The 14,659-nt window shown below is 32.8% G+C and overlaps 1 protein-coding gene across 2 annotated transcripts; it reads right to left on the bottom strand.

The window, feature by feature from the left end:
* Window positions 1-2,936: 2,936 nt before the first annotated feature.
* LOC106064765 (galactoside alpha-(1,2)-fucosyltransferase 2-like) lies at window positions 2,937-13,713 on the bottom strand. Of its 2 annotated transcripts, none has more exons than XM_056030067.1 (4): window positions 13,588-13,713; window positions 12,895-12,974; window positions 10,364-10,543; window positions 2,937-7,978 (listed from the first exon to the last, which is right to left on the bottom strand). In XM_056030067.1, the coding sequence occupies exons 2-4, from the start codon at window positions 12,898-12,900 to the stop codon at window positions 7,049-7,051; spliced, it is 1,116 nt and encodes a 371-aa protein (XP_055886042.1). In that variant the 5' UTR covers window positions 12,901-12,974; window positions 13,588-13,713; the 3' UTR covers window positions 2,937-7,048. The 2 variants fall into 2 exon arrangements, with proteins under 2 accessions (XP_055886042.1, XP_013078848.2); XM_013223394.2 differs by having other exon boundaries at window positions 12,895-13,115; window positions 13,588-13,696.
* Window positions 13,714-14,659: the final 946 nt, after the last annotated feature.

Below are 14,659 nucleotides of genomic sequence, written 5' to 3'. Positions count from 1 at the left end.
GTTCCGCTTTTCTAGTAATTTTGCTGTGTCGAGTTAGTTTAGGTTTTTCATAGCGTATTATGTACGGTAATTAGATAGCACAATAAATAAACAGAAACTGTAAATTACTTTTAAAAACTAGACGTAGGATCGAGTTTATAATCCACATGCCAGTCATTGCAGTATCTGTGAGCGACAGTCATGATAGAAAGCTAATTGCTACTAATGGTATGTGGCTGTCTGTCGCGACAAATCAATTTAACAATGAAACCTTCAGATAACTGAGGACTAAAATAATTTGTGTATGATTATGAGCAAACTATGGACTAATCAAATAAAAAGCTTTGCCCGAGTATTTCGATATTTACTTTATAAAAAATTTTTTTTTTAGTTCGATATAGACTAGGTTTTAAAAAAATCTGTATTATTAATAAAATTATTAGAAAAGTGACTGCTAAAAAAATTAATTAAACAAAAAAAAAACGTTAAAATCAAAATTGGGAAACACACCTTTTACAAAATCCTTTAATTTTTCTTTGAAATCGTTGGTTTTATTTTCAAGAGATTTAAAAAAAAAAAGGTTTCAATGGTTCTAAGAGATGTATTCTGTTTTACATTGTGTGCGCTTTTAAGTGTCCCCAGAAAAGAGAAAAACCTCAAAATTATGTGTGGCTTGTTTGTCTGTTCATCACAAAACTAATAGCGGTTTAACTCCTTTCGAGGGCCACTAAAAACGCATGTTCGAGTACTTAGACGTCTTTTTCTTATAAAGAAATATATAGTCTGTGGCAATATAGGCTATAGCTATTTTATAAACTTTTTTTTTCACTTTGGTGTCACTCGGTGCGATCCGCACCCCCTCGCACCTTCCCTAGCGACGCTTCTGTCTATGATGTCGGTAAGTCAACGTGGTTGCGCAGTTGACATTCCAGTCATTTTATAATCTACATCTTCTCTTATCAGAGCCAATCACTAGCCTATATAGCATCGCGTTGGTAAAAGATAATCTAATCATTTAAAGTGCTTAGTAAAAAGAAAAAACGTTAAATTTCAAGAGAGCCAACTGATATTCAAATGTATACATAATTTATGTTTTAAAAAGATGCGTCTGATGTCCGTTTAAAAAAAACAACAGACTTTTGTAGTTGTCTACACATTAGATCTAGATCTATATGGCCCATTTATCATATAGAGACAATTATTATAGATGCATGTTCATTGTGTTTTCTTAAAGAACAAGATGTTCATTTCAAATGAAGACCGGCACAAGTCAAATAACAGTTTGTTTTTACATTTGTTTTTCCAACAGAAAGAATACAAAGGAGGAGGGTATTGAACTGCTAACAAAATCAAGATGGTTAGGAATAATTAGGGCCTCTATGTCACGGACATGATGGACAAGAGACAAGATGCAGCAGACGTAGCTTCTTGTAAATATCAAGTTCTATTCTCGATGAAGTTACATCTTATAAATATCAAGTTCTATTCCCGATGAAGTTACATCTTATAAATATCAAGTTCTATTCCCGATGTTTTAATTCGAAATCGCGATTTGTTTTTCGAACATGTAGTTGTGAAACAACCAATACCCCGCCGCCACGTGGACCAGGGTGCAGAAAGATATTTCAAATTAGAACAAACATCTGACATTATTTTTGTTTTTACATTAAAGGACCACAAATGTTTACTTTATAAATTTTATTCAACATTTATCAACAAAATAACTTCAAAGCATGAGTCAATAAAAGAACAACAAAATGACTTTCAATACCCAATACCAAAATAAAAAAGAAATAGATTTTTTTTCCAACATATATGAATATAATTGTACGATAGTATTTGACTAGGAAATTTAAGATAAAAAAAATATGTTTTACTATGTAAAGAAAATTTCGGAATACTCACTACATATACAAAGTGCAATGTAAATTAAATTAAAGGTATATCAAATTACTAACACAGAAATGAATGAACTAAAAAATGTTACTCTAGCACAGTAGCACTACTAAAAATGTCGAAGACAAAGTAGGGTTTGAAATTAATAATTTTATAAAATTACCATGTACATTTCATGAAACAAAAAAAGTTCCCTGAGACACACTAGGTAACTTTATTCATTAGAAATGAGGTCTCAACGCTACATTGAAAATACAATCAGAAACAGTCACGTGTGCGTGTACAGTGTGGGCCTACTATTTCTTTGGTCTTGGCCAGCGCACACATACAAACACAAGTCCTGTACCTGCAAGCTCCAGGATAAGTCTAAACAGATTCCGAGTATTATAAAAAAAAAATGGATAGACAAAAATGTGTATCACTTTACCCATCTTCGTGAAGGGAGGAACAAGGTTATAGAAAATGAGAATCAGATGGCTGAAGAAACCACCAGCACCACCGAAGACATGGTCAGACAGTAGGAAACTCAAGCAGATGAAATTACACATAGATACAATAATAGAGTAAGGAAAACTAGGCCCAATTACAAAGAGTGGAAAGTTCATCAGCTTACCAGAAGTTGACATTCAATTTGTCAATACTAAAATGACATTTGTTTATTTTACTATCTTCATTTTACTTTGTCACTTGACTTTAATAAGCTATTTTATCATGTTATACTTGAATAAGCTATTTGATCTATCCCATTATATATAGGCCTATCAGTATGTTACAACATGTCATGTTATTGTTCTTTGTTTACTTGAATCGCTAGTATAATATTGTTCTGTGTTGACGTGCTTAATTCTTTCCTTCTAAATAATACTAGTAAGCACAATTTGAACGGGGGGTGAATGTTATAAAAATTATTTACTGTTTACATAACTCGTCCATAAAAATGTGTTCACGAAATGTGTTCACATTTTTTAAAACATTTTTTTGACAAAAAGTCAAAAACCCTTTGCATAAATCTGTTTAAAATATGCCAAATAGTCACCTCCCTTACTAAATAGCGTCCCGAGTTTTTTTGAGTTTTTTTTTTTTTTTTTTTTACTATTAATAGTGAATAGCTGTAAAAATGGTGTATTTTTAATGAAACAAATGCTGGCATAGTTGATTTTAAAAATAGTTTATGAGATCTAAACGGGATGGATGGAGAGACAGACCACACAAAACAAATAGCGGCTATTTCCCTTTCGAGGGCCGCTAAAAACCAGCAGATACACTGAAACAGATCAAAAGAGATGCAATGGAAAAGAAATCTCTTTGAATCAGATACTGAAAATGCTCAGTATCTAACATTCCAAGCACAAATAGATGTCCTTTGCTTCACCTAAGCACAGAAATCCTTGGCACAGCCCCCACAATGCCATAAGTCATGACGGACGAAAATCATTACTGGAGCAAGGCATTTCATAAATAACTAACGCTGCCTAATAATTCTGGCCTACTAGGACCAAAAAACACATAACAGTCAAACTAAAGATAACTCTAAAGAATTCATAATGTGCAATCAGCAATTTAAAAAAAAAAATATTGCTCTGACACATTTAATGGCAAATTGTAATGTAAAAGTAAAATTATAATGAAAAACAAATAAGCAAAACAGAAAAAAACGTTTTGCCCATTACCCTATATATACAGTTCATTCATTCTCTGTTTAGTGACATATACAAAAGGTAATGCAATTCAAATAAATACACCTCATTCAATGGGAGCTTTTTTTCAAATCAAGTAGAGAGCAGTTAGTTCAAGTAGTAAATAAAAGAAACAAACATTTGAAACCGGTAATGGAAACAACCAAATCATCGTTAAGCTTCCATCAAAATAGTTTCTTAACTATGACTGGAGTGCTTGATAAGATGTGTTTAACTTTTATAAAGTCAAAAAAAAAAAAAAAGGAGAGACATCTTGATACCACAAATTCTTACATACCATAATCAAAATTTCGGAGCCAGTTAAAAATGAGTTTTCATAAAATATCATCTGAAAAATGGTTCAGTACAAAAAGAACACTTTAAGAGAAATGTTCATGTAAGGATTGGTAAGTTCTGATATAGATCTAATTAGGATAGTAATACATCCACATGGGAGATATGATAATGCAGCTACCAAACTCTTGAATCTGTGAAAGAGTATTGTTCATTTAATTTTCAAAATATGAAACATAGAAATTGATTTGTAGACCCAACAGTTTATGTGGTAAATCTTGATTACCTTTAAACAAAATTATTTGGTCTCTTCTACCATTCAGTACAATAATGAAGAAGAGAATTGTAGAAATTCATTATTATTAAATTTTGCAATCAGATTTAGTTTCAATACTGAACTAATTTTTTTATGACATTGGGACATTTCCAACATATGAATAAGAACAGACAGTGAAAAGTAAAATTAATGTGAACAGATGCAATAGGTGATTTTAGAGACAGACAAATAATTGGAGAATTGGTAGAACTTAGTAGTAACTTCAGGTGTATCTATCATTTTCACTTATCTCAAAGCCTAACAAAATACCAAACACTCACCAGTCAAAAAAAGCCTAACAAAATACCAAAAAACTCACAAGTCATAAAAAGCCTTTATAAATTACAAAACGACAGTTGTAAATAGCCTAACAAAATATTAAACACTCACCAGCTGAAAAAATTGTTACAAAATACCAAACTCTCACCAGTCCTAGAGGAAAGTAATAAAAAAAAAACAACATTTTCTTTGCTGTTTTTTTTTTAAATGTCTGATTCACAAAACTTGGTATTTGGATGTTTGATCAGACAGCATAAACTGCCATGTGATCTGATGTTTGTTTTTGTGAATATGTTACCCTGAGCAAAAACTTAATGCTGAGGCATACACATTAATACACATACCATATCTATATGAGTTACATTTTCACTATCATAGAAATCAACCCTAAACTTTTTTATACTTAAATTACATCTCTTCTTGTAATAAAGATTTTCTTGTAATAAAGATTTTCAAAAATGTTGAAAACTTTCTAAACATCAATATTATCATGTGTTGTCTACATTATCATGTCACTGGAGCTCACAAGTAGCAATCTTGTGCATAGTATTAACACTGATTTATAATCAGTAGGCTATGTGGTGTGAGCTCACACGATTAATCTAAAATAATTACAAAGTTTAAAAACATGTGCTAGGCTATAAAATATCACTTATGGGGGAAATACAATGGTTTAAATACTAGGCAATACTAATCATGTTGAGTTATACAGATAAATGGGAGAAATGGGAGCTTTTCAACTTCAAACTGAAGACTGCATACATCCACAATAGTTTAGAGTTTAAGTCACTGATTAACAAATAAAAAGTGATAGGTTTCCAAGCTCCCATTAAATAATAGAATTATGTGTTTCAATACAATAATTATTGACTAGTACTTCAGCAAACAAATAGTCACAAATACACTTCTTGACATTGTATGAGAATCTGTAATATTCTTAGAGCCAAGATGTAATGTATGTTTTTAACTATAGGCTATGCAATTAAAATACAAACATTGATGTAAATCAGACAACTTGTGAAGTCCAAATTAGAATCACTAGTACTTTATACAAACAAAATCTACTAAAACATGTATGCTGATAGCTTTGTCATTCTTGAATTTACATCACCATATCCATGAGAGCATTAGTACCATCAGTAAATATACGGACTATGTCAGGATTCAACATTGTAACTTATACATTACTCACAAACAAACTCATATTAAACCACATTCCTAGCATTATATAAATAATAATAATCAATGACTTAGAACCAGCATCCTTTGAACTCAAGAATTGGTACAGATAGTAGTAACTAAGGCTTGACTAGATGCTCTAACTAATCTATCTACTTTTTTGTATGTTTAGGGAAGAAAATTTCAAAATATTGTGCATGTTTGAGTTTATCTTGGAGGCACAGCGGCTAAGTGGTAAAGTGCTTGCCTTCTAAACCAGGGGTCCAAGGTTCGAATTCTGGGATTTTTATTTCAGGATTTTGCCTCTGAGTCTACCCAGCACTAATTGGTACCTGACATTAGTTGGGAAAAGCAAAGCCAGTTGGTCATTGTGCTGGCCACATGACACCCTCATTAACTGTGAGCCACAGAAACAGATGACCTTTACATTATCTGCCCTATAGATCGCAAGGTCTGAAAGGGGAACTTTCTTTGAGTTTATCTGTTGTGTTCGGTCATATTGTAAGACACAACTCACTGTCAAATATCATCCTTCAACAGTGAAGGGAGCATGAAGAAAAGGGTCCTCCAAAGAACAGCTGGCTAGATAACAAAAAGGATAGACCGGCCTCTCTCATGATATCCTGCTAAGAACAGCTGCTGACAGGGAAAAGTGGAGAGATTTGATTAAGCAGACTGTCACAGCACCCTCATGACCAAAGTCAAGGAACAGATGATGATGAGATGATGATCATTACAGGAGAAATAAATTTTAACATTTTATTAAGATGATAACTTATTTTACTTATTTAGCATCTTTGTTTTTCAACAAAAACAAAGGTTTTGCTAAATACCTATGGCACCAGAAGCTTTATATAAACAAAATGATTATCTGATCTTAGATTCAGCAGATTTGGAAAAAATCTTACATGTTTAAAAATAAATATGAAAAAGAAATATGACTCTAATAATCACAATAATAGTAGCATATCACAGGAAGATCTCTTTTACAAAGTTTGTCTTTACCCTATGTCTAATATAATTACCAACTTCAACCCATTCACTACATTTGAAATTTGATCCCAAAATATTCAAATAAATTCCACAACCCACCACAATAAAATATTTCACACAATGATCTATTTTCCTACAAGTTTCTGGGCTCCATTATTAAGATTCCTTAATAAGTAAATAAGAATTCAAGCATCCTCTTCTTCTTCATTCTCATGTTTAGGGATTCAGTTAACTAGTACTATATCTAAGATGAACTGCACAGTGGTTAACAAATCAGGCAGAGCTCCATAAAGTTTTCATTCTAAGACAACAATTATAATTTACTGGTACAGCTCACAGTACTTATGGCAACATTTAGCAAAAGAAAACTGTTATGTAAAATAAGGTTCAAACCTGTACAAGACCACATTTTCTTTGTTATTTAAGAAATAGTATGTTATAGGTCAAACATGTGTTGAAAAACTGAAACAGCAATTAGAAAAAAGGTACATGTATTTATATTTTTACTGCATAACCCAGATGATAAACTAACCCAGTGAGTTGGGAAAAAGTCTTCTCTTGTTGTTTCATAGTCCAACTTGCTGCCTGGGAAAGAATAATCTTTATAGTAAACAACATGTCCATTAGCTAACCATGCACTCCACCAACCAAATGTACCTACTGAAATAATGGAATGATTGCACAAGGTAAGCATTGCAAAATCCTCCCAGAAATGTGTGCTCTCAGAAAATACCACTGGTGCTGCAGTTTTAATTTGGTTTGAATGAACACTTCTTGGAGATTTTATATTTTCCTTACACCATTCAATGTCATCAGAAGTCACAAAAAAAACAGAATTAGGATATCTTTCCAACATATAACTCATAGCACTTTGAAAATATGAAGCTGGCGCATGACGAAAGCCCATTTTTTTAGCACCTTCAGTTAGCACATCTCCTCTCCTTACATGAATACTAATAACAAGGTGACCTTCTTTAAGGTATTTTCCAACATAACCATTAAGCTGGTCCCTGGCACTTATTTTCAAATGAGTGTGTAGTTTAAACTCATGTCGAATTTCTTCTTCCATAAAACGGAAATATTTCCAAGACTGTAAGTAGCCATCAATGGTAATATTACCAGGAGGTAAATTAAAGAAGAGTGGATTGTAGGTACAAGGCCTTTCATCATAGACCACTTGTAAGCATTCAGCATTAGAAGATCTTATTTTTGTAAGTGGGAAATAGCTGACGAGGGGATGACTTGAGGGTAAATAAGGGATATAACCATTAGCTTTGGCTATTCCTAATAAGGAAGCATAACCATACATCCAGTTTCCTAATCTTCCATGAAATTTTAATGTCACATATAAAGGTGTTGATTTTTCCTAAAAAAAAATAAATAAATTGAGAGGATTAGTATATATATGGTGAACATTATTCTATCAAATTATATAAGCTCTTAGTTAAGTATGAAATAGCTTTGTGGTTTAATGTCCGCTACAATAGCAAATAACTTGACCGCACTACATCAGTAAGTAAAACATAATTGGAAATATGCATATAGGCCTATACTTTTCTTTACTGCTAAAAAGAATCATCACAACCTATTAGTACTGAAAATGGCCAAATATTGCAGAATACAAAATAATAAAAGAATAGGATTAGAAATTAAGGTATGAAGCTAAAACTTTCAACCAAAAGTAGCCACCAGTAAAAGGTGAAGCTGCCAATCTAAAAATAATGTTTTCTAAACAAGAAGGTCAGATCAGTTTACTTGGGGCTAGAGTCTATGTACCTAAGAGTACTTATATTAGCTATGCATAAGGCCATGATGCTAGCCATCATCCAACAAAATCTACTCCATTAGACATATTAGCAACCTAAAACATAATCTTAATAGACAATCTTTACTTTTTAGATTTCTTAAATATTTACCAGATTAAAAAAAAACAAAAAACTTCTATTGTAATACAATGCATAAGTACATTAAATTAACACTTAAAACATTGAAAATAAAAAGTCTAAACTATGAATGATTTGAATGTGTTTCTAGATGAAATTCTCAAGTATATTAGTTTTTTAAGATACCAGTAAGTAGTATGAGGTTCAATATTACTATGAAGTTACAATTAATATATTACATTGCACCCATCATTATTTATAAGTTTGAAAACAATTTTCTAATATTTTTGGTCTGGTCTTGCTGCTTTATCATAACATGGGAAAGACTTCAGGAGACAACCATGTGGAAAAATCAGGAGCCAACAACCTTTAGGCAGCCTACAACCAGTAGCGGCCTTAGGGGGTGGAAAGTGGGGCAACCCCCAGGCCCCGCACCAAAGGGGGGCCCTGCAATAGGAGATTCCCTTGTTTGAAAACAGACCAGTTCTCATAAACTCGGACTTGTTGCTCAATATTTCCTGGCATCTATATGATATCAATTACCATGTAAGCTCTTAACTATAACATTTTTGGTTTCGAAATACTGTTCACTTTCGGTAAAGACAGCATCTAATGACATGTACATTCTAATCGGCTATTACTGTTTAATGGTTCACCTTGGCATAAAAAAAAGTCCGGGACCTTTGAGACGACCGAACAAAAATCTAGTGCGCATAACGCACTGCCATGAAGCCATACATACTTGTAAGTATGTGTCAGCATGGTTGCATTAAGCTCTGAGAAAGTCCAATGGTAGCGCAATGGATGCTAGAACAAATTAGAACGGAAAAACTGCATTGGCGCACAGTCTTAGCAAGAATTCTATCAATCGTTCAGTACCTTGCCAAAAAAAAAAAAAGAAAAACAGTGCATTTCGTGGGAGAACAGAGAAATTTTATGCGCCAAACAACGGTGGTTTTTAGACTTGGTTAGGCATGTAAAATGATGCAAGAACATCTTCAGCGAATTAAGGACACTGAGGCTCACGACCAGTACCTCAGATATAGGATTCAAAACGAGCTTAAAGGTCTGGTGACATTTTCCTGTCATCCTCGACTGCTTGCTTGACGTTAGCCACAAAGAACACATGTCTTTTACATAGCATTTTGTGAACATAGCAAATCCATAAGTAAAGGTGGAGAACACTTCGAGTGTATTTAGTTAAAAGGCCAATAGCACAGTACTTGAGCGTTACAGAAGGACAATTACATTAGTGTGACGTGGTATGATATATACAGTCTTCCCTTTCAGCTCAGGGCCCTGCAAATGACATTTGCCCAGGGCCCCGTGCACTGCTAAGGCCGCCTCTGCCTGCAGCACAAAGTGCTACACCCTGACAGACAGAGCCTGAAATGCTAGGATCCCAAACTATCTGCAATTGCTATTCCTTTGGACGCATCATCTGCATGGAGAGGGGAGAACATTGTTCCAACCATAGCTCTAAGATGATTCATAGACCATGGTCACTTAGCAACTGAAGGAGGCCATATATTTATTATTTGTCTACCAACTACTTCTTCTGCACTCAAACTATATTGGCACCACAGAATAACTCTATGCATATATGTTCCTACCAGTGTATAAAATAAAATATGTGATATATTTAACACCATAGCACTACAAAATATAGCTCCATCTAGCAATGGAGCTTGAGTTGGAATTCAAACTGGAGGTGAGTTGTGTTTGATGAGCACATCAAGGCAACATGAAAACCTTCTCCCAGATACAACTTCCCTCACAGGTCCACAAAAGAGATTAAGCCAGAGTGCACTGAGCATGCTGTAGTATGAAAGATGTGCCAATACAAGATTAATTTTTTTTTAAATTACCTCCAATTCATAATTGCGACTTTGAAGAACACATTCTCTATATTCTGGACTCCAAACAAATTTAAAAGCATGAACAGCAGGATGCCAGTAGATCAACACCAACAAAACAACCACTGCTATACCAAATGTCAACCAAATGCAAATTTTCCAATGTCTGAAAACCTGAATGATCTTAACTCTCTGTGAAATATAAAAATGTGTTTTTTTTTTATACTAAATAACAAATACAACTTAGATATCAGAAAGCAGGCTATCCCTTAGATTAGCTATGTCTCTCTTACACTGTTTTATATTTACACTAGCCTGGCATTACCCGCGGCCTGCGGGTCTAAGTTTGTGTTTACTAATGTAGTGGATTGGATTTAGATACTTAGCTAATGATCCTTTCACGTTATTTCTCTTTCGCTACGAAAATAACATTAGTTTTGCGAAAATGGGTTTACCCGAAGCCGATACATTCATATCTATTAAAAACGAAAAGAGCGATAGCTTTGTTAAATGAATGGGATTATAAAGTGAACAATTAAACGAAATAATTTTTAGTACGCGATTCATGAATGAATATAGATCTAGGCCTATCTCAACACGGCTTCGCAGCTTTTGTAAACGAATGTAGTCTCTTAAAAATAATGCTTTAGAAAACCAAATTTGAATGTTTATTTGATCAAAATATGAAATGAATGGACTATAATTAGTATGTTCGTGTGTTAAAGTATAAAACTATCTGTGCGAAGAGAAGTTTTATCATCTTAGACTTAGAGTTGAATTAGAGTTTTAGATCTAAGGATGGGATTATAAAATAAACAATTAAACGAATTTATTTTTAGTACGCGATTCATTACGGTATTGTCTAATGAAAGAATGTTCGTCAGGAAATCTGTAGTTACATATATAAGGAACTAATTAATGTAAAAAAATGCTTTTGAAACACAAATTTGAAGGTTAATTTTATTATATAATGAAATCAACGGACCTTCTTTTGTATTTTCATGTGTCAAAGTAAAAAACTATGTGCACAAAGTGTATTTCTTAAAATTAGATCTAGGTCTAAATCCTTTCAATCTTTTCTCATGTCAACACTGTAGACATGGCCTAGATCCATAAAATACTATAGCTGTAATAGAGTCGGACAACATTATTTTTTTTTTTTTAGGGTCTTACATTTGTTTTAGGGCTACAATACATACACTAAGGTCTAAGTTGGTACCCAAGAAACATTCCTGCCAAGTTTTATCAAGATTGGTCAAGCGGTTTTGATGTCTATAAGTAACATACATACATACACCTCACATTCTACTTTATAATATAGATTAGGACAAGTTAATATAAGATAGACAATCATACAGAAGCATGAAATTCCAATAGCTCTTACAAACAGTAATTGGGAGAAAACTAAATGTATTAAGTATAGTAACTTCCCAATTAAGCTAACAGGTTAAATTTTAATTTAAAATTACTTTTTTTTAACATAAATATTTTGTTTCGATTTTAAATAGATAAAGATAAATGTCACTCTTCCCTTTATATATTTGTCAACCTTTACATTAATGGAAGTTACCAAAATAATTTCTCATTTTCTAGATTTTTCTTTTTTCTTAAATGAAATTCCCATTATGGTTTGCTGTGCTGGAACAATGTTCTGTGTGCCACTTATCATCATGCCTATGTTGAAAGTTATCACTAGAATGACTATACAGTCACATGGTAAAACAAGAGCGATGAGGATTGGACTTATATATTCTTAAGGAATTTAAAAGTCTGTAATAATTACTCAGTAGTGCTACTTGGACCATAAAATGTCTTAACATGTGTTTTAGCTAGCTTGGTTTATGTGACCAACTTCAACAGTTTGGTTAATTTGAAACTGAGCATTTAATAACAGATCAAGATTGTTGCTTTATCCAAGCTATAAAAAAATAGTAAAATAGATTTTATAACAGTCACTAAACTCTTTCCTGTTCTACCTCTGCAATTGAACAAAAATCTTCAACACTTAGGTTTAATACCCTACTGCCAAGAAAATAATTGAAGTAATGAACAATTATTTAATAAATACATGTGCACTGTGAGAGGATGTATGTTCTATTAAATAAAAAATGGAGAGGATATGCAAAAAACAAAAATTTAAAAAAAAGGTAGAAAATTGAGGATAGCAGACTGACTAGGGATGACTAGGAATGCATAAATAAGTCAAGATCCTTGGTCATGCATTTTCACAGTACCTTCACAAATATATATGCACATGAAGTATTTTATTTTGACCTTAACTACTTTTTTTTAAAAACTAGATCTATTTTCAAGGCTATATGGATGTGTGGTATATGCTAGTAACTATATTGTCTCAATGATTTTAAGTTCGAACCCTGCCACTTTCTTACAACGCCATTCTGCAAGAGGTGTAATAATCATAAAATTTAATAGTAATTTGTCAAAATCTAGATCTAGATTGAGATCTTATCTTTAGACTAGATAGTCACATATCTAGATCTAGAAAAGAAGGTTAAAAATTTATTATTTAGAAAAAGTCTTACCATCATAAATGTAGACTATATTACTTTTTACACAGTCTCAATTTAGAATCTTAACACTCTTCACTAGATTGTGACTAGATCTAGATTAGAAATCTAGATAAATTATGATAGAGTCTATACTATATTATAGTATATATTAGCTCTATATATTCTAGAATATTCAATCTAGATGAGGGCAGCCTACAATCCTACATATTACACACACTCTCTCTGTCTCTGTACTGAATATAGAATATACTGAATATAGTAGTTATAGTAGCCTATATTTATAATTTATATTACATATTGTCTATGTCTATATTAACTATATATAGATCTAGAATCTAGTATTCTAGTCTAGATGATGGTAGATGGGAATGTTTTAGTTTTATCAATGAATGTAGAGATAGAGTCTAGAACTAAAGAAGTAGAATCTAGATCTAGGTCTAGAGATGTAATTAAATTTAGTTCACAAATGCCTGGCCAAACTCATCAGACTGCCCTGCCTAAACTAAAACTTTAGTCGACAACAGTGTGAGTGTTGACACTATTCAGTATGTCAGTGTGAGTGTTGACACTCCAATGACAATGACACTGCACTGTAAATTTGTCATATTCAGAAATTCGCATACTCCGCATACTGCGGCATAGAATAGAGTAGAATTGAATAGAACAATAATGTTACAATAGATCTAGATTGGATTTTTTTTTTACATAATCTACAAAATATAGACTAATTGATCTAGACTATCTATCTTGACTTGATAGATCTAGATCTAGTCCTAGAGACTCGATAATCTAGAAACGATGTGTAATCTCTTTAGTTACAGTGGTTAAGATCAAGGGAGATAAATCCGCTTACTTCTACTAGAATACATTCGATGTGTTATAAAATAATTAGTTCCTAATCTAGACTAGCTGCCAATTGTTCGTATTCTTGGATCGCATGATGCGTTCACTTTATAATTTTGAACACAAGACTGCGTTTTTTTTTCTAAATGCATGAATCGCCATGTACAAATTTATAGATCTAGAATCTAGTGCTGGAATAAAAAAAAATAAATTTATTTATTTATTCATGTATTGTCATCGACTATGAATAATCATGCAAAATTAAAAATGAGAGTTATCCCATTGTGGCCAATCAGCTAGTAATTCTTTTCACAGCGATATCAACTGTTAATTTCTAGGAAAATCACTAGAGCCGTTTTCGAGAACCGTGTCTGCAGAGGAATGCCTGGCGTTTTTAGGCAAAATACGAAATGATCCTCCATTTCTTACTTAGCCTAGGCCTTCTATAGAATGACTTATTATCTTATCTTATAAAATACATAGGTTACTTTAAAAGAGAAGATGATTACGTCCTACGTCTTGCATCTAGTCATGCATGTTAGCCAATGACTTAATTTCTGCCAAGTTATTGGTTTTCCTGGTTCATTCCATGCTCTGATAGGCCTATTAAAGCACTAGGGAAGAAGGAGCATTTGTACAAATGTGTCCTAGCATATGGAACGAGGAGTGTGCTTTTTTCTTTGTGTCTTTCTGAGTATTTTATTAGGTTTTGTTTTTGTATTTGAAGATTATGGTTCAGTGCTTTATATATAATCGTTACTGAAGGCTTTCAAAATTTAGTGAAGTTTAGCATTAACTGTACGTGCGGTGCATCACACATAGAATTTAGATGCCAAGAAATCCACCAACAAGGTATGTGTACTTCTGCCATCATCATCGACATTGGCATAGATGAATGTCAATCAAAACACTCTAAACCTGAGCTGTCAAGAGG

This window comes from Biomphalaria glabrata, chromosome 5, assembly GCF_947242115.1.
Source record: "Biomphalaria glabrata chromosome 5, xgBioGlab47.1, whole genome shotgun sequence".
In the NCBI taxonomy this organism is placed as follows: Eukaryota; Metazoa; Mollusca; class Gastropoda; family Planorbidae; genus Biomphalaria; species Biomphalaria glabrata.
The sequence above is the reverse complement of the archived record's forward strand: the minus strand, read 5'-3'. Positions and strand labels throughout refer to the sequence as shown.

What these genes read in the sequence shown, in the direction of transcription:
- LOC106064765 (XM_056030067.1), bottom strand. An exon ending in GTCGCAATTATGAATTGGAG is followed by an intron (nt 7,979 to 10,363) that starts GTAATTTAAAAA and finishes ATTTTTTTTTAG; the next exon opens with GAAAAATCAACACCTTTATA.